We start from the raw sequence: 20,970 nt of genomic DNA, 5'->3' as shown, positions 1-20,970 counted from the left end.
CGGTTGGTTTCAGACATTCATGCTCCCCTCAGGATGAGTTTTAATAAGTTTTGGTGACACTCCGAACGCTCATCTCGCCTCAGCAAATCAAAATAATGTTTGACTTCACATAAAAGAATGAGCGATCTGAGAGTTTGCTTTCCAGCTGCTTCTGCTCTCTAAGTGCAGCAATTTATGGTCTATACCGGAGGCCAGCGTGGATACGCAAGTGGCAAGAAAATGATGGTGAATTACGATGATGGATTCAAAGTGCTAGAATTTATCTTTAAAGTTTACAGTGCAGACAAACTGTGGACTTCAGGATTTGGAAGCATCACTGAAACTAAGGGACTAAGGCAAATCTGATAATTCAAACATCTGTACTAAAGCTTTAAAACGGTGAAAGAACGAGTGTGTGTGTGTGTGTGTGTGTGTGATGCCTTAAACTCAACAGCCAGTTTGATTATCCCACTGAATTCTCTTGGTTGTGTATATGTTGTTCTTCCTTTTTGTGACTTGTAAAATGAGCCAACATGTCAGGAAATCTCAAAGGCTGTGAATCCTGCATGATGTTGAAAAAAAGCAAAAGGTGTGTGAGTGTGAGTGTGTGTGTGTGTGTGACTGGCAGGCCTTACACAGCATTGGTGTGTGTGTGTGTAATGGGAACAGCTGGCTGAGGGAATGAGTACAGAGGGAGAGGTGATGGATGCGAGTGGAGCTCCTGTGACAGATGAGCTAACAGGTGTTCACCACAGCCCTCAGAGAGACGCTATTTATGAGCCGGAAAAGACAGCCAGATGCAAAGCACACGACGCCACCGGCCTACTCGCTGCTAACACATCACGTCCATCTGCACAACTTTACTCAACAAACACAGCACAGCAGAACTGTCTTTAGGTAGTGGATAGGCTTTGGTTTCCTAAGAGCACTCACAGTGGGGCCTTTTCATCACGCTGCCAGCACAATGTCCTCATACATCTTCTAATAGAGAACATTAAAACAGATGTACACAATGCACCTTACCCTGCAGCTTAACTTGCGTTCTTCCGTTTGCAGCTAAGAAACTGTTCCACCATGACTTTGTTAAGCCTCTACTACTCTTAAATACTAGTCCTGCTGCCACAGGATCAGTTGTGATTGAGCCCCTTTTAAATTTTAATGCCACTGTTCATAGCAGGGGTCAGCTGTTAGGTTAAACAACAGGCCGTTTCAGTGTATCAACATCATCATAGACATGTTACTGATAAAACCTTCATTTTTAGTTACTTTGGTTCACATGGTATAAATACATCATTTATGGCTGCCATCTTTGTTTGAGAAACTGATTATTGTTGTTGTTTCTGTCGTTAAATGACATTTTTTTTCCAAAGGTCATCTGTTGCTTACTTCCTAGAAAAATGTCGTCTTTATTCTGGGACTCAAATGCAAAGGTAATGCATGAAAGGCAGAACCTGGGGAACCAGAAGGTAATGTTCATAAAATATTACCCATATATGCAAACATATGTTCTGTGTTATGAGACTTGAGATGTAATTGACTGATTATCCAGTGTTTCAGTCAGAGTAGATGGAGCGCAGGGTTACTGTCTCAGGAAATACAATTAACATTTGCGTTTCTGAGAATATGAATCTGACCACAGTAATAAAACTACGTCTAGATTCATGGGGTAAACTGGATTATATGAATAATTTTCTGGTTAGTTATTTAAATGAAGTAGATCTGAGCTACAGTTCGCTGCTCTCTTCACATGGCGGCAATGGTTTTTTAATTTAACGTTACAAGGTCGTATTTACATGAGGAAAGTTTTTACACCTGTCTAGAGTTTATTTGTAAAACTCACATAAAGGTTTTTGATGTTTACAGGCTGCAACGGTGGATGGAAGGAAAGAAGAGGTGGAGCAACAGACTCATCTAAAGACATTCAGCTAAAAATCTCAGTTTGGAGACACTGGAGTGATGGAGTCAACTTTAATATTAGCAAGACACGAAAATGTTTGTTTTAATAAATTCACTTTTTATTCAGCAACAGCAGTACAGATAAAAAGGCCTGTTGGTTTAAGTCTAACGTAAACTGTGGGTCTAGTTTCCTCGATAACACGTTTTCACAGAGAAGGCACTTTAACAAATGTGGTTTTGGGGCAGTTTGAAGGTTGGAATGCAAAACTAAAACATATGCAGAGAAATGTTTGGTGTTACAAAAGCTTCTAAAGGTTTATGAATGAAAAGGTGTGAAGAAATCCTTCTCTTTTCTGGCCACTAAAGAACAATGTTCATCAGGGTGGTTGGCTCAGGTCCAACCGTGAATGAAATACAGTCAGAACTCGGTGCTTAAGTTTCTTAGAGTATCTCAAGTTGTTTGGTCTAAAGCCCAGTGTGGAGGAACTCTGGGCTTTGTCTCCCAAATATTTACAGCTAACATTTTTACTGGTAAATGACCAGTTTGCGATGGTTGAGATGGAGGAGTGTCATGTTTATACGTGACTTATAAAAAACAAGGTGGAACAAAAATGTATCGTCATTTCCATGATGCCTTCTGTGTGTTTTCTCATCGATTTACTCAAGACTTTCACAAAGTTATTCCCATGATTCAGGACAATCCTTTCCCAAGTGACAGAGCACTAAAATGAGAAACGCTGCATGACTGCTCCTCCATTGTTCCAGTTCATTCTCAAAGAGCACACTTCAGGCTCAGGTTCTTCGCTTTCTGGATTCTGGACACAGGTGCCATGTGTTTTCAAGTAATGCCTGAATTGTCCCAAACCAGAGAAATAAAATGAGTGAAATCTTTAATTAAGTGCTGCCCCCTTTACCTTTACTAAAGGAAGCTGAGAGGAGGGGGCTCTACGCCTGGCTGAGGGCTTGCTTGAGGTCTCGCAGCAACATGGAGGCCATGACGCTCTTCTCTGTGTTGATGGTGAGCAGAGCAGTGGAGGACTCCTTCAGCTCTAGTGATACCAACACCAGGGCCCCACTGCTGACAGTCCGCCCAGCAAACCTGCAGGGGAATAACAACAAACGGGTCAGAGCCATTAAACATAAAGCTCGGACGACGGCGGCTGCGTTATACTGTGGCAGAGAGCTGCAGCACATTGGTTTCATCTAATCATTATTTGACAGATTATACAGAAAACTGGATTTGATATTGTTTAAAATAACAAAAAAAGAAATTTACCCTGCATTTCTCTAACAGGCTGACATTAACCAGTGTCATCTATTATGCATTATTTTATTTCAACACCAAGAGGCATAAACAAAAGTGTTTTGGTGCATCAAGTGTAAACTATTTAGCCATTTTACCAAAATGCCACCTTCTTTGGTTGAGCAGGTAAAATTCACATACAGACTAATGACCGGTTTATGCATAACACACATCAAGCCCCTTAAAAACAAGAGACACATGTGGACCGACCACAGACCTGAGCACTTAACTCACATTTCCACCCTAAACCCATAAATCCTCACATTAGAAACCCTCCAACAGCTCACACCTTGTAATTACCCCAAATTAGTGAGTGAGACAAAGAAGGAAAATGATGTGACAGGAAATATAGAGCGCAGAGTAAAAGACAGTCTATTATCCCAGTGACTAAAGAGCCATGAGGGCTGAGACCCGCCCTTCATGCCAGTCAAACTGAATTTAGCCTGTTTTTATGGACTGTGGGCGTCTATGAGTGTGTGGGAGCTTTGGGACCAGTATGGGGGATGCCCCTGTCCCACCCGCTCCCTCTGGGCCACCGGGAGGATTCTCAGTTCCCTGTTTCCTTGGTTACTGTCTCTGCAGAACAGGGGCAAATCTGGGCGCACATGGTCCCCATTGAGAGTTCTAACAAGAGGCAGACAGGGGCTATGACCCGGTGTGACCCTCTTTGAGGGCAACAGAGCTGAGCTGGGCCCCCTTTCCCACTCCCTTCTGCATCTCTGAGCCTCACGTGACTAACTCCCTGCCATCTGCCTCCATTTAGCACTACATCCCGGCAACAAAGACCCCCCAGCAGCCCGCTTAGGCCTGACAAACAGCCCACAAAGAGCCCCACTTAGGCCCGACTAAAGCCTGTAAAGAGCCCCCGCAGGACGGCCTGTGGACAAGCGCTGTCAGAGAAACCCCAAGGAGGGGGGGGGGACACTAAGGGGACATGCATACGCAATGAAACGGTGCAAGCTCACAAACCTAGTGTGGCTGGGTGTGTCTCTGGGGAGCTGCTAAATTACCATCAACAGAGGAGAGGGAGTTTATCAGGGAGCTCTCAGCGAGGAGAGAGAGAGTCCTCCTCAGGCTTAATTAAAATATTAGCCACTTCGGCAGGAAACACAAGCCATTCAAATAAAGGATTAATTTCTCTCAAAAATACCAACCTCTCTGCTCTGCTCTCACTTCTTTAAATAATTCAGGGCTTGTATAGTCAGCCAAATGACTAAATGTGGGAACGCAGGATGTGTCCTCTGTCATGCTTCATCCCAATCTTTAAAAACTACCACCGCAATAATAATTTATGCAAACATGCATTCCTCTGTTTACATTTGCTATTCAACACACAATCATGAACATATGTAAATATACATTCTTGTCCCCTGTCCTGTTCCCCCAGCCCGACTCTCACCCCCACTGTCAGCAGCCTAAGGTGTCTATGGGGTCCCTGTGGCTTTGCTAATGGATTTAGGATATAAATCTATTATTTACTCAGCCAGTTAACACCACCCTGAGGCTGATTTCATTTCGTCTCAGGAGATGCTGCTGTGGGCCTTTGTTCATGTGAGGCAATAAGAGCGAATGAAAGAAACAGCGTGTTTTGATTGTGTTTGATTTCCAAGCACATTTACTTTGAATATTCTCACTTTGCTGTTTGTGCTTGTGTGCACATTCGGGTGCAAATACCAGCTCTGCATCACACCCAGACCTAACACAATCAACTCATTTTTTTAAGGACTAGAAGGGAAAGATTAAGAACAAGCAGGCCTTAAACGGGTCATTGGTATTCTCCTGCACTCCTCACATACTGGGCTAAACACTGAATTAATTGCAGCGTATGGAAAGAAAAGCAAAGCATAACCCCTGGACTTGGAGCAGGCGGATTGGCATCGATCGGCAGGGCTGCAGCTAAGCATCACTCTCCAATTATCTGTGATTCTCCTCAGTGGAGAGAGCCTGTATGTGCCATCTGCCTCCCCTCCACCCTGCCACTGCAAACACAAAGTGGGCTTCACCTTACATTCACCCTCATGCAGAGAAGACACAGGCCGCCAAGGATTTGGCTCAACAGCCCAGAATGCAGGACTTAACCCACAGTCAGTACACTGCCCCCCTGCATCTCAAGATACTCTGCAAGAGACCTGGTCAGGTATATAAAAAAATCAGATAAATAAATAAAAAGACAAAACGGCATAATGTTTTCAGTAAAATCAGAAACCAACTGTGTGGGAGCTGCTGCTGGATGCTATTGTTGCTGGTTCATGGCCAGGTGGACAAGTGGAGGAGTGTCCTTCAGCTGAGTGGTCAGTGAGGCTAGACCAGAGCCGAGCAAGCAGACTCAGACCAGGCAGATGGCCAAAGCTATTAGCCCCAATTAGAACCAGGAACCCTCCACGCAGCTCCAGAGCTCGGCCATACGGACGCCACTACAGTGCTGCCTTGAAGGGCACTGGGGCAGGCGAATGTGAAAGGTAGGAGAGGACAAACGGAGGCGGGAGAAGAAGAAGGAAAAAGGGCACAAGACGGGAAGAGGACATAAGAACCGAATTCAGCGAGGATTTAAGGAATAAGTGTCGCCTACAACTGAGTTAATCTTAGTCATGGAAATGTGACTGCACGTTGCATCTTCATTGTTGTCTGGGGATAATTACGCTGCAAACTTTGTATAACGGAAGACAGATCATACACCAGTGTCTGCGACAGCAATCTGTAATGTAGAGACCATATGTTTAATTAGTCAGGTTATACATGAAAGTCAGTTATATTACAGACAGAAACAAGAATTCAGCTTCACAGAAAGGAGGCAAATTTAACAGTGTTTAGAGAAACATAATTTAATTATATCAAAGTGTAAAGTAAAAAGAAAGCATAGCTTATAAATCAAAGGTTTCAGTTTTTTAAATTAGGCTCTAACCAGAGGGATTGGCAATGCATGCAAAATTCGATCAAATTTGCTTTCAAACGGACTGAAAAATAGAGCACATTTATTCTATTCCGCCTGTTTAGACATAAACAAGAACAGCGTTTTCTACATTTGCTTTCCTGCTTGATTTATTGCCATCCTCCTTTCCAGCAATCAATTTCTGTGTTTCAGTGGCATCCCCCTCCGCTCAGCCTCAGCACCTGTTTGGGAAAAGCAGTGCTGCACCCTGCTGATAAAGAACGGGAGTGCAGGGATCCAGAGGTGCAGAGTCCCCTCTTTTTTAAAAAAAAAAAAAAAAAAAAAAAAAAAAAAAAAAGGTGCTGGATGGAAATCACTTCTCACATCACATTTAATGCAGAGTGACCACCAAAATAAACTCCCAGTGTGTATATCCAATCGGATCAATCATTTTGATCTGTGCCTGTTATTTTACAGCAGTAATACTGTAAATACAGTAGGTTTAGATGACAGTGAGTTTTGTTTTGTTATTCTGTTTTGTCTGACCAATAAAGACTGATGCAATTGTTTCATCAATTGACAAAGTTGTTGCAGTTCAAGTGTCACGATGAATCAAATAATTATCGTCACACCTGCCCGTTAAGTTTGAGGAGACAAGGATTTTTTTTCATGATCTCCAATAAACAGACCTCCTGAGGTCAGGGTGGAAGATCCGGTCATCACAGGACACTGGCAGACGTTTGAAACAGAGTGTCTTCATTATTATAAGATTACAGAGTAACACCGGGAGACTGGATTTTGCTTTAGCCGTCAGAGAAGCAGAGAGAGATTGATAGCATGGAGCCATTTGTGCTATCGGTTATTCTGAAAGAAGTATGGGCTTATTGGATGCAGGCCTCTCCCACTGGCTGGCATTGATTTCCACTCACTCCTTCAGCTCTGTGCCCTTGTGCAAATGTCTCCCTCTTATTTTTTTTTCACTCCGACTTCCTCACAGTCACTTATTTATCCCGAGTCCCCTACATTTTTCCTCGATTCCTGCCTGAATCTATAAAGAAATGATCACCAATGCGCAAGACAGGAGCGAGACAGACAGGGAAGGATGTTGACACAGGGCATGGTAATAAAAGAGGAGGACAGAGCACGGTGCAGAGGGATGGGGTGAAAGACAAAGAGGAAGTGAAAGAAAGACAGCAGTGTGGAGGGAGAGGGGGTCCAGAGATGAAGGGAAAGAGAGACAGAGCAGGAAACAGAGGGAGAGAGGGAGGTGTAATTATCTATCAGGTGTTCGGGTGTGCGTGACAGAGGAGGAAGCTCATTAGCACACTCTGTGTACACCAATTACACAGCCAGGCTTCTCAGGGCATTCCCCTGGCATGTCTGTGTGAGGCTGAGCAGGGACACTTTCACTGTCTGATGCCTGCATACACACCGTTTAACTAAACTCCATGTAAAACACAATGCTTTAAATTCATATGCGACTCAGAAATGGAGAAAGAAAAACGAGGTTCTTTGTGCTGTCGTCTGCACTAATATCACATTTTGACGGGGCTGAATTTGCCCACACGTTTCCAAACACATTTTTTAAATCTTCTAATGTTTTTTTGCTCATCTGTATTATATGTCAATCTGCATTTTCTGCTCACGCATTAAAATGAGATCTCAGCATGGACCAATAAAAGGTATAAAGCATTTGATAATAATAATAATCCCAAGCTATTAAAGCCAATAGTGATGTCAAAGGAATTAATGCATCTCCAACACATCAGACTTCGATAAGCTAAGAGCAGCCCTGTGTCCAGTGTTTCCAGCTTTGTGACAATGACAGTGGCTTTTTAAACAGTTTCCTTCCCGTCAGAAACAGGATAACGATCTCTCGCTCATCGTCACTGGATACTGACGATACTGGTTGAATCTTGATTTTTTAAAATCTAAAAAACAAACAAAGAAATCACATCTCACCTGTGGAGGCTGTTGTGGCTGGACGAAACCACTCCTACGTTGGCCACAGACAGGACCTGCGTGTTGATGGCCTGGCTGGATGCGTTTGCGGTTGCCATGGTGACGGTCGCCAAGGTCTCATTCATGCCGAGGAGCTTACCTGAGAGGATTGTGCCGTTACTGGAAATTCAGTGTGTATTTGTCCAGTTTAAGGCTAGACTAGATCTACATGTTTATATTAGTGACAATATAATTACAATCCCACAGTAAAGTTATGACCACGTCTCCTGACAGCACAGAGCCAAGAATACCAGTGCACAAATATCACTTATTTCTCTGCATGACCAACACGCAGAAACTGATGCATGTTTATATCCAGCAGTGCTCTCCTGTCTGAAGTCTTCTAAACAAATAAATTGCAATTAATTCAGCACTGAGTCACCGGGACAAGAAGGAGAAAACACGTCAAACGCTGCACTGGTTGCCTTTCAGTTTCTGTAAAGATACGAAACTTCTTTCATTTGTTTTTAAAGCACTTCATGATCTTGCAGGATCCCACATGTCCGACATGTTTTGAGTTTGAGAGCCAGGACAGCCTCTATAGGATCCTTGGGTTGTTCCACACTGCAGAACAAACACTTTTGATGGGGCAGCTTTGAGTTTCTATCCCCTGAACTGTTGGACCAATCTGAGGTTGGGGTTTTAAATGAAAATTAAAAACCTACTAGTTTAGCCTGGACTCTTCTGTTTATATATTGGTATTATTGCATTCATGTTAAAATACTTTTACTTACTTTTCTTTTTATTGATTCTATTTATAATCTCTTCTTTTATCCGTCTCATCTTGTTTCTATTCTATTTTAATCTGATATTTATTATATTTTCATCATTTTTTATCTTATCCATGAATCTTAAATAATTTTATATATATTTTAAACAGTTCTGTCTTGATGTCTGCTGTAAAAGACGCCTGTACAAAAATTGCTATATAAATTAAGTTGGATTCTTCTAAAATAAACATTAACTTTATGGGAAAATTGATGGAAAAACAAGATAAAATAGATTTTAATGATTACTAAGGCTGGAGCAGCTGAAGAATAAAATGGTGTCTCCATCAATAATTCAACCACAGCTAAAAAAAAAAAAAAGACTCAATAGAAGGCAGGGAGCCAGTTCTTGAGCATTTTGTAATGAGCGAGGATTTGAAAGAAAGAATGGAGATAAATATAAATAAGTTAAGACATAAGAGAGACTTCAAATGCAAATATAATGAAAACCTGCTAACTGCTAGAATGAATTAACTTAATTCAATTGGTATAAAGCAGCAATTTGCTAGAGAGAAAAAAAAAAGTCCAGCAAAGCAAATGGTTCTCCTCAATTCAACCCTCTTTTTAACCGTAGTGCAGGGTGTATTCAGTAGAGCTCAAAACACAGCAAAGGGAGATGAATTAAGGCAGAAGCAGCATTTAGCAGCCACTTAAGAGCACACTGATGGCGTAGATATGAGTATGCTCGCCGCTCTCAATAGCTGCCTCCACAGGTGTGTGGTTGTGCTTTGTGTGCTTGTGTAGGAAATACCCTTAAGTGCTTCATTAGAGGAAAGCATTTTGCTTTACCGCGTGGACATCGGTGTGGAAATGTTACAGAAGATCAGTCGAGCTCTTCGTTCATTACACCGATCATGTGCGCTGTAGTTTATTTTAAGTCAATCCCACCATTTTGTTAGTGCAAATACTTTTCTTACGTTGATTATCCTCAAATTTCCTCTCGTCTGAATAATGTTTGATGGAACCTACTGAGACCAGCTGATGTAAGACACTGTTTAAGGAAAAAGGAACCAATGAGCCTGTGCACAGGAAGAGTGTTTGGAAACAGACTAACACATTTTTTTTTCCCCTCATGAGATCTGCTTAGAAAGCTTCAAATAAAAGGACTTGTTTTTTGTATTTTTGCACTGATGCAGGTTTAACTTACCTTGCTCTTTGCAGAAGTCCTGCTCTGTCATGGTGCTGGGCATCAGCAGCTCGCCTACGGCAGGCTGAATGGACACATTAAACTGGTCGTCCTTGGTGCTGGGGAGGAAAACAACAGCACAATAATAGTAACTTATTTACTGGGTTTTTAAAATAAAGAGATTCAGCAGGATTTTGGAAATTAGGGCTTGTTCCAAAATGTTTCAACTAAATTATATCAGTGTCATAATCTCAATGAATGTAAGGGAGCTGTGTGTGTGTGTGTGTGTGTGTGTGTGTGTGTGTGTGTGTGTGTGTGTTTTGGGAACTTGTGTGTATTTATGTTTTGTTTGTGCATGAAATGTTTCTCCTCCAATTGCCTTGCAAACCACGCTCTGTGAATGGCATTTTGGGCCCAATTGATTCCCCCATCCTGAACAGATTTTCTGATAAGGTTATTGATCGGCTGAACAGCGGTGCCAATGGCATTCAGCAGGTTGATTTGGGCTGGGCCTGATTACTAGAGGAATAATTGTTATCCCAGTGAACTGGGATCAATTGTGTCTGATGTCTCACCTGAGAGTGCTTGCACAAAGTGGAGGAAAAGGGGAATTAAAGAACAGATGAGGGAAGAAAAAAAGAAAGATGCAAATGTAAAGAGAGACACCTGAGGGAGATGTACTGATGGATCTGGAGGCACAGAATAAGAGCAGTAGCAGAAAAAGGGTAGTGAAAAAGATGTACAAGTGAAGGTCTGGGAGAAAAAAATATGCCTGACTTGATATGAGTGGATGTCAGGTTGTCTTACCACAACTGGAAGTTGGCTGCTTGTGTCGAGTCGCTGAAGTCAATACCCATGGAAACTGTCACCGAGGCCTCTGGCTCCAGCCGCTCTGAGAATGGAAAAGAGGGGAGGAAAGACGAGAGGAGAAAAGGAAGAGTGAGTGACAAGGGCACAATGTGCAGCGGAGGAGGGATGGAGCAAAGGGAGAGAGGAGGAGGTGGCGGAGGGGGCACAGCAGCAGAGTGGAACAGACAAGCATCCACACCACTTGTGTTTTCACTTCACAAAGCAAGGCCACCATGTGTGAGAAATCTATCCTTCAATCTCATTCTGCACACCTCCAGCCTCAGGGAAAAAGAACACATGAAGGTCTAGCATATTTCCAAAACAACAGGCTTGTCAAAGAGAACGTCAACATCAAGAGGGATGGGGTGAGGGAGGTAGACGGAGCAGATGAAACGTGAGCCAGAGAGAGAGAGTTAAGTAGAAATGTTGAACAGAGAGCTTGGACAGCTGAATGCAAGCAGAGGAGCAGGGGGAGGTTAAGGATGAGAAGAACACAGACAGACAGAAACATCCTCCCAGCTTCCCCAGTCGGCCTGTGTTTCTCTCCGTGGAGCAGGACTATTTCACTGAATAACTCTTTCCACAGACAGAGAAGACCAGAGGCTCCAGAGGAAACACTCAGAAAACAGAGCCATCATGGACTCACTTCCAGTCCAGCCTTCAAAGCCTCTCTAACTCTCTCTCTCTCTCTGTGGTTTCACCTTTATTTATGTCTTTTTAAAGCACCTGTTTTTCTCCACAATCGTCTGTCAACAGAAACACTTGAGAATGCCATTTAATGATGCTTATTTATGAACAAATAATAAAAGTAACCAAGGTATTTTTATGCTAAATCTGAAGGTATAGACAGAAGACAGCTTAGCTTACCGTGACATAAAAACAGGTTAAATAGCAGGCTGGCTCTGTCCAAAGGTTACAGGCAGATATGACAGTGCTATTGATCCTCTCGTCTAACTAATTAGTTTGAAAAGAAACAAAAATCAGTGTCTGATCTGTAGGTTTGTATAAAATCTGTACAATCAGCCGACTGATCCGTCTGTTTTTGCTCTGTCACACTGTCACTGTGTCTGCTGAGTGTGATTTTTTTTTATTACTAACAGAAATAATGTCCTTTAAACAAAATGGAGTTAGTTAGTTATTTTATGTTGGCGTATGATCTATTAAAGGCTGAGGACATGCCCTTAAGTAGAGTTTATCAATTAGTTAACAAGAAAGATGTTAATTGATTTAGGAACATGCCATTGAGCCAAACACAAACACTAATTCAGTTTAAACTGTTAAATTACAGGTTAAACTACTGTTCATTTGGAGATGAGCAGCGGTGGAAAGTGAAGTACATTATGGGGCTAATGTGCAGTATTTATTATCCAAAACAAAACCCTGTCACTCCCTTCCCAGCACAAACACACACAAACACCACATAAAGCTTTGTCTGTATTCATCCTCTGCAACTTATCCACATCCAACTCCAGCCACCTACTCGCAGTAGCCGAGCCCAATCGATCCAAATTACCCACTGTTTGCCTGCTTGAGTTCCTTCAATGCCCAATCAATCCCCTGCAATTGACATTTTTAACGTGCTCCACCGCACATCACTTCTGTGTGTGTGTGTGTGTGTGTGTGTGTCTATGTTTGTGTGTGCATGAAAAAAGAAAATCTTGAGGGAGCACTGTTCTCAGTCTCATGTTATACTGAGTGCAGCGATCATACAACAGTGTGACAAGAATTATGGAGACAGTATATGTTTGTTTGTCCTGATCGATACTAATGAACGGGGATTAGCTGAGGTAAGATCGGCTGTTTTCAGGTTGGGGAACGGGGCTGTTGTCTGATCTGATAGCAAACGGGCTTAAAGGGTTTTGATAAACTAATGATCATTTAATATCTGAGAAAACAATCATAGTTTAGAGCTGCAGAATGAGGAAAACTAAAACCCCTAGCAATAAAACCATAGTTTCCGTGTATGTTTACATATGTTTCATGATTTTTCTCATGAGATTTGTTGAATATTAAGAGATATAGGTTCTGACCAGCTGCAGCATTTAATACAGTGTCACATATTTGCTGGCAATGTTACATTACATGTAAATAAGCACGGTTAGATTAAGCTGGTTACTTTATCTATAAAAACATAATCTACATAACAAAAATACAAAATAAAATAAAAATAAACTACAACACAGAATACAACTGCAAAACCAGAAGATTTGATCTAGTTTTCCCGTGTGTGACACAAACAATCCAAAGATTCACCTGAGACAATCTGTATTAATATACATATATAACAGTAATTTAATAATAATTAATAATTTGCAAATAAGCAAACAGCATATTGTCAATACTCAGCGGCTTTTTGGTGAGTTGGCAGCAGAATAATGATGTCACACTCACCGATGGTGTTAAAGCAGTGGATATTAAGGCTTGCAGGGTTTCGGTCTCCTATGTGGATCTCCTCCAGGCTGTGGTCCGAGCTGTTGCTCAGTATGACCTGTACGGCCACCATACTGGGCTGGTACAAACATGGCTGCCTGGGGAAATGGTATTTGGCTGAGAGGCCTTTCCCTGTCATATGGTGAAGCAGCTCATGGGTTTTCACGGGGCCGAAAGCTGGAGTGGTGACCTAGACGAACATGTGAAAAGACAGAGATGACCATCAACAAGCGCCGATTCAAAGTGTGATTTTGTACAGCTGCTGTGTGCAAACAGTGCTGACAAATAAGTCGCACATCTTGGTTATTAGAGAAATAAATCTCAGTATGGGTTGATCTATAAACAGCTCAGTACTGAGAGGGAAAATAAGAAAAACAGCACATGCAGAACATTGGCTAGACGCTTGGAGCTCTGTATATAAACCCAATATCCAGGGATGCCTTGTACATTACAGTTTAAATGCATCCACACAAGAGGACAGATTAATACCAGAATGTACAGTCCTCCCAGCACCTATATTCATGCAATTTACTGGATCCAATCAGCAGGCAGGATGCAGCACTTCTAAGTGGAGTGGGACCAAGAGTTGGCAAATAACCACCCCCACTACCATCCCTTCATTAACTCTGTGGGGTAAAGAGGAGCCCATTTAAGAAGTGTCCCAATCAGCCTAGTTAGATGGAAATGGGCTGGATGCTCAGTCAAACCAGGCTGAATAAAAACAACCTCTAATGAATAGAAACACGAGTGCATGCATGGGCCAAACCTGCTCTTTGCAGGCCTTTTTAAAGAAGCTTTTATCTTTTTAGATGCAGGAAATTGCATTACCTTTGAGAAATATGGAAAGGAAAAGCGAGGGAAGTGTGTTTTTTCTCCCAGAAACTGATAAACATGTTCACTCTTTGGTGGCTTTTACACTTGATGGTGGCACCTGTCAGCTGTTGTTCATAAGATGAGATGGCGGGCCCACACAATGAAACACATCAAAAAATAAAATTGCACTGTCAAATGTGAGAATATTGTCATATACTTTAATAGATTAGGGGCAGATATGTCCAGTTTGCATACTATAAAACACTTTGCAACTCGATTCACCTGTAAACTGACAGAGCTAAGACTTAGAGTGTATGTCCTTAACTACCTCAAAGAGACAAAAACAAACCTCACTGTTAAAGGACTCAGGTGTAAGTAACATCTTGCAGCTCTATTCTGTAAATAACAGACTTAAATAAGCGACGTGTGTGAACTAATTAAACTAACTGAATTTGAATATGAAATGTAAAAAATGGGGCAAAGAAGCTTGGCTGGGTGAGAAATAGGAACAAGGCATCCTCAGACTTGGCACGTGGTGCATGAGGATGAAGAATCGACATGAAGAAAACAATAACAGCTCTTGAGAGGAGTTTCAGTGGTGAGCAGCACATTTCAAACACCATCACTGGATTGTAAGAGCCTTTTCACCAAAGCTATCAGATAGTAGCCTGTTTACCCGTTTCATTAAAAAAAGCCATGTCTTTCAACAAACTTTAGACGACTGACACATAAACACAGTCTGGATTATAATAATATCAAGTGGTGTCACTACTTGAATATTTCATGCCATGTAATTTCTGCTCTTAAGGCACAGTTGTACTAAGAAATTCCAGAAATCGACACACCCTTCAGTTATCTGACATTGGAAAACTCCCTCCAGACTCCCAGTGGAAAACCTATTTAATATGAACCTCGGGCTGAAATAACCCACGCACTCCCTCTACTACAGAGGTGAATAGGCTTGGGGCTGAGCGCCACACTTCAAGCATCATGTTATCCAGCCCAGGTCACAATAGATGCAGAATAAACTCTCTGATAACCAACGCTATCATCCCATTCTCTTGACAGACTGGCAGTGTCTCTTGTGCCCAGCCCGCCCAAACGCCTGTAAAGGAGGTCAAGCAAACATTTGGTGCTGTGCTGTAACACCGCTGCGCCCTCGCAAGCGTCCGTCACGCCACTGCCAGCCTGCAAATTTATCGGGCCACTTTTGGATTTGTCAAAGCAGTCGGTGTCGTTTAAGCCGGCCGTAATGTTTGCCACCCCATCACAACAGAGATTTACCTCCATGACACATCCCGCTTCAAGGTCCCGTGTGTCGCTACGTCCCGAGCAGTGACGGGAGGGAGGAACGCAGACAGGACATGGCTTCAAACTGCTTATTATCACCAATATGACACAGTGGACAGTTAAAGGCTGACACACATGGTGAGTGCCCACACAAGCCTGTTCACCCTTCCATCCGGTGTTGCCCTGCTACACAGCACAAGCCCATAACACCTCAAGTGTAAATAAGAGAAGAAGAGGGATGTAACCTTGACTTCTCTGTCAATCTCCCTTTCTGTTTTGTTTTTTTTTTTTTTTTGTCTTTGGCTTTGTCTCCCATTCTCCAGTCTGGACAGGAAGGAGGGAGGTGACAATGAGGGAGGAAGTTGATTGAGAGGCTCTATTATGCATCAACTTAAAGGAAGCTCCTGTGATGGATGACACAGACACCAGTCACCTTCAGAGCCCGGACGCCACGCTCCCAGCATCCTCTCTGGCAAATGACCTGAAAATCCCGCTGACATGTTCAAAAGGGCTAACAGGAGCCGGGCAGCCTTGTGTCGCGTGCATAAGAAGGCCAATTTAAGAGAAAAGGGTGTGGGGAGTACAGAGATGTATGGGCATATATTGAAAATCCATTTCTGTTTTTCAGACACTGTGCGCCTCCAACACCAGGGACAGGATTTCATTATGCTCTACAAGAGTTGTGAGGATTAAGGTGAGGTACATGTGTTTGACTTTAGGGCCTAATTGTTCCCTTCAGTCAGAAGATGACAATTAATTGCAGGGAGTCACAAAGACCTTGGCTGCAAATTGAATTAAATAAATGTTACTACAGCCATCAAAAACTGCTTTAATGTAACAAGAAGTCTCTCCATCACATATAAACAGAGGTTGGTTCATTTATGCCAATTTGTAAGTAAATTAGGTATTCTACAATGATTAGTTTTGAAATTTTCCATTAAAGAACATTAGAAATAATAGAGGACTGTTATTCAGAAACAGAAATGTCCTTCATCAAGCTTTGCAAGTATTGTTAAACTGCTAACAGTTTCTCTTTGTTAGTATAAGAACTAAAGCGACAACTAACATTTTCATCTTCATTACTCTGCTAATTACTTACTGGACTAATCAATTACTTGGTCCGTTAAATGCTCCAGTATCACACATTACAAGTTACTATCAAAGAAATAAATAACTCAGAAAGTTGAAATTGCTTCAGTAAATAATTGTTTCAGCTGGAATTGGAACCAAATGCAGACAGGAGGGAGAACCGAGCGTATGCCCAGAAATGTGCATCTTTCCAAGACATTTAAATTTGTCCACCAAATGATGTAAAGTTGGGATAAATATAAGCATTTTCAAGCTTTTCCACATGACAAAGATGACCGTGAACATCTCAACAGCTGCACTAGACCACAAACATTTCCCAAACTACCCAGCACTGACTGGCTATTTCTGTGTGGGCATTTATTCCTATTTAAGAGGCGATCTCTGTTTGAGTGGCAGCCGGAGGTTTGGAGGGCAGGGGCTGCTATATTCGTGGCGCTCTGGGTCCTTCTGCTGATTCATAATTAGATGTGAACCCAGAGCGCCCACTATGGGGAGGTCAGAGAGGTGAGGAGGGAGACGAGGAAGGAGGAGGGGGTGAGCTGGCGCCCGCCTGATGGACACCAAATGAACAAATTATGATGGCCCCCTCTGGGCGTGATGGGGTCAAACGCCCTATGCCCCACCGCTGACAGTTCAATTTCCCCCCAACGCAGCCCCATTCGCTGCCTGCTAATTATGAATGAAAAGTTATCAGCCTCAGCCACCCGCCGCACACACGGACAGTGGTCGGAAGAGGTTTGGGGTGGGGTGGGGAAGGTGGGGGATTTAAGAGGCATTTGTGAGAGATCCTAATGTCAAAATGTTATTAGAGAGAGCGGTAGCATGCAGAAACTGGGGAGAGGAGGAGGAGACAGAAGAGGAGGTGGGTCAAAGACAGTGACCAGGGTTAATCTAAATGCCTTTGATAACCATGCAGTAATTCTCTAAAAGGGCCCGAGCGCTCAGCTGAGACAGACTCACTGCCTCTGTGGGCAGATTGCTGAGAAATAGAAATGACACTGGGGCCAGTGTGTGTGTGTGTGTGTGTGTGTGTGTGTGTGTGTGTGTATAAGACAGAGAGAGAGAGAGAGAGAGCTCATATGGAAGTGTGTGCACGCACAGGGAGGGGTGTGTGTGAATAAAGGTGAGGTTATTTACTCTCGTCTATGAATCCTGATGCCCATCATGTATTTATGCATAGAATTGACTCTAAATCAGATGTTGATGTGCAAAAAGTTCCCTGTTCTAATCTGCATTTCTATTCTCTATTACTCCTTGGCCTTCACCTGAGGAGGAGAGAGTGACTAACAAGACTCGCGCTGTATAAACGCTGGCCTGAGAGCTGCCGTCAATCATGCTGACTGACAGGCGGCAGGACTGACAGGCAGATTCAGAATATAGAGTAACTCGCCACAAAGTACAGCACCAAGAGCTGGGACAGTGTAAAAGATACACTCATCTGCAGCGGGTAGGCAGTCATCTACATTCAGACAAACAAAAAGTAAATTAATATAGACCAATCAGTCACTTTTAAAGCATCTTTAACATGGACTCTTTAGTTTTTTACCACACACCTACATTTAAATTTACAGCTTAAACTCTTATTTACTTAAAGGACGAGCAGAAGGGCCAAGAACTAATTGTCAACAGTTTGGAGAATAATTGTTAGTTGCAGTCCAATTTAGTTTTGAACACTTAGAAAAACCTCAAGCAGATTCCCAGATTGACTGCACAAATCATCTGAATGATGAGTAAACGAGATATTCACCATCAGTGTCCCGATTAAAAATCTCAACCCTATGCGATTTAAAATCGTCAAACGGCAACAGAGTCACCACAGGCTGTGAAATGTCTGTGAAACACAAAATAAAAACAGCAACAGCAGCAAGAACGGTCTGGACGTTTCCCTCCCAGGGGGAAGACAAGACAAAATACAAAATACACTGAACGTGCACAGCCGCTCACATCCTGAGGAGAGAAAGGAGCCGTCACACGAGGAAAGGTCAACCATCAGATATACACAACACGGAGACACAAGGGACGCAACATCTGACAGAGAGAGATGGAAGGTGACAGAGAGGAGGAGAGAGATAAGAGAGCGAGGGGAAGAGAGGGGAGTGGGTGGGCTTATAGATGAGACACAGAAATAGAGTTCAAGGGTGTGGAAGAGCAAAAGACAGCCAGGGTGAGAAAGACAGACTATAAGAGATACAGGAAACAGGGAGAGCAAGTGTAGCATCCTGACTGGCTATAAATATAAGAAGGCAGAAAAGGTCAATAGTTGGCCGCTGGAGCAGAAATGTTCCACAAGGGAGAGAGGCTCATTTCACCATCTCATATGCTGCTCTGCTGTTCTGTCAGTGTCACACACAAACTGACTCTCAACACACATTGGTAGAGGAAATGTTTTCCTGTATGTCTGTAATGCAGACCCCCACACACACGGACACTAACCTGCATGGTGGAGGAGACGTTAGAGAGAGACAGGCCTTCGAGGTCGGACAGCAGGCTTGAAGAGAGGACCGCAGACTTGGGTGCACCTGTGGGTGCAGGAGTAACTAAGGGACAGAAGAAATAAGAACCTGACCATGGACACTTGAGGCAAATTAAAGATACTATGGACCATTATTACACTGCTGGACAGCACCTTTAATGAGAGAGTACACAACAAACAGTGGCCAGGATTAACTGAAGTACTTTATGCTTAAAAAAAACCACTATTAGCACATCATTTCTGTTAGACCAGCATCTATTTATGTTTGTGACATGCAAGTCTGACAAACAGGATTTGTTGCAAAACTGTAAAGGATAAAATTTCAGTCAGGGTGCTAAACATTATTGTTGGAGGACCAGATTTGGCCCACAGGTTTGCCTATGAATGTGCCAACAGAATTGATGCTGGGCAGGGAGGTTTTTGCAGCCTGTCGCTTTTGAAAACAGCTTATGTGTTGGCAGAATCTGTGGGTGCTGTGATGAAAACAATGAGCTACAGCAAACTAAAACATAAAAACTAAGCAGAACTGACCGTAATCACCAGAATATTGTTGTTGGAGATTAGGTTTGAAAAAAGTTGGGTGTGTCTTAGACTCAAGGAAAAAATAATATGTTCTTTTTGACTGGATATAGCACCAGTGTACAGTTACAATATATTCTAAGTTGTGTTCTAAATTGTTTGCAGCCTTCATATAGTTAGGTTAGCAAAAGCTTTGTGTTTCCATTTCCAAAGTCCTTCTGACCATTTCAGGATCCAACAAAAGAGACTGTGACTGATGTACAAATGTAGGTTTTACATGTGACTGTACTGCATGTTCCACGTGTCTTCAAGGCTTCAGTGACGAGCACTCGCTACTCCTTGGATTTATGAGAGCTCAGAAAAACCTGTCCCAAAAGGACAAGTGGTAAAGTATTTTCTATCCTCAAAATGTGTTTTTCTCAAAAACAGATGATGGAAAAAGAGAGGACTGTCTTATAATCAGGATGTCCCACATTAGGCCAATACAGTATATAAATATGTGAATTAATGGAGCCTTGACACTAAAATTAAGTCCCCAAAGTGATTACTGTTGATAATGAAGGGGGGAATGATAATAAACTCACAGTCATCTAGATCTAGCAAAGAAACCTCCTTTTTGGACTTCACTTCCACCTGAAAAACAAACAGAGCGACATGTTTGTGAGCAACACAGACAGAAAAGGCAGAAAAATGACAAAACAAAAGTATTTCACTGACTGTCTCTCAAGACTTTACACATTCATCCCCAAAAAACAGGTACTCTGCATTTCTATATATGAAGCACGTCAGGAATTTCTATGACCAGTCATGCTTCTGCAACTGAGTCGGGCTTGTCAGGTGTTGACTTCAGGGAATTACAACACATGCCTCCAGCTCGCACCACAACAAGCCCAATAAAAAGGCATTTAAACAGACGAGCACTTTTATCACCTGTTCTCCCCACCCTCCTAACCAACCAAGGAGCCATTCACATCACATAAAGAACCATAAAATTCCACTCTGCATACTCCAGGCTGAGCTGATGGGATGAAAGAACAGGACAGAGGAGGGAGTGAGGAATGACAGAGAAAACAAACAAAGTTAGAGGCCGTATCTTATCAGATCTTCTCTGATTGACGCTTGCTGGTGGTAATAGAGACGGAAACCTTGTTAGTAAATGGAGATCTGAAAGAGCAAGAGAGAAAGAGTCGTGTCTAGAAAGAGAGCGAGAGAAAGATGCATAATTCATAGGCCATGCCCAAATGACACACTGTATGAAATGAGAATTTCATAGTGCAGAAAAGGAAAGACAGAGCGAGAAATAATGTGAAGAGCATAACAGGTAAGAAAACGACAGGGAGGGCTGAAACTGGGGCGAATGAAAGACTTGAGGAGAGAAAAATAAAGCCGATAACATGGAAGCAAGAATATATCCCACAGCTTAAATTGTAACTTCAAAGCTTATGTACCTGAGGGACAACAACTCCCTGACAGAAAATGATGTTAATACTCAGAGTGTTGAACAAAGAAGTGCCAAAACAAGAGTTTCTCTATTGTCCTGCTTACAATTCTGTCATATCCTAAACT

The 20,970-nt window shown here is 42.5% G+C and overlaps 1 protein-coding gene across 2 annotated transcripts in view; it reads right to left on the bottom strand.

Moving 5' to 3' along the window:
- Window positions 1–1,972: 1,972 nt before the first annotated feature.
- The window catches only part of ap3b1a (adaptor related protein complex 3 subunit beta 1a), a 44,781-nt gene continuing 25,783 nt past the window's right edge, over window positions 1,973–20,970 (bottom strand). For both annotated transcript variants that reach the window (XM_026297371.1, XM_026297370.2), the window contains exons 21-27: window positions 19,989–20,037; window positions 18,846–18,949; window positions 13,182–13,410; window positions 10,749–10,833; window positions 9,963–10,060; window positions 8,010–8,148; window positions 1,973–2,974 (exon numbers count right to left, since the gene is read on the bottom strand). In XM_026297371.1, coding sequence (XP_026153156.1) covers window positions 2,821–2,974; window positions 8,010–8,148; window positions 9,963–10,060; window positions 10,749–10,833; window positions 13,182–13,410; window positions 18,846–18,949; window positions 19,989–20,037 — 858 coding nt within the window. In that variant the 3' untranslated portion in view covers window positions 1,973–2,820. The remainder of the gene's footprint in view (window positions 2,975–8,009; window positions 8,149–9,962; window positions 10,061–10,748; window positions 10,834–13,181; window positions 13,411–18,845; window positions 18,950–19,988; window positions 20,038–20,970) is intronic.

The sequence above is a fragment of the Mastacembelus armatus genome, chromosome 12 (genome assembly GCF_900324485.2).
Source record: "Mastacembelus armatus chromosome 12, fMasArm1.2, whole genome shotgun sequence".
Taxonomy (NCBI): domain Eukaryota; kingdom Metazoa; phylum Chordata; class Actinopteri; order Synbranchiformes; family Mastacembelidae; genus Mastacembelus; species Mastacembelus armatus.
This window is presented reverse-complemented; position numbering and strand designations above follow the sequence as displayed.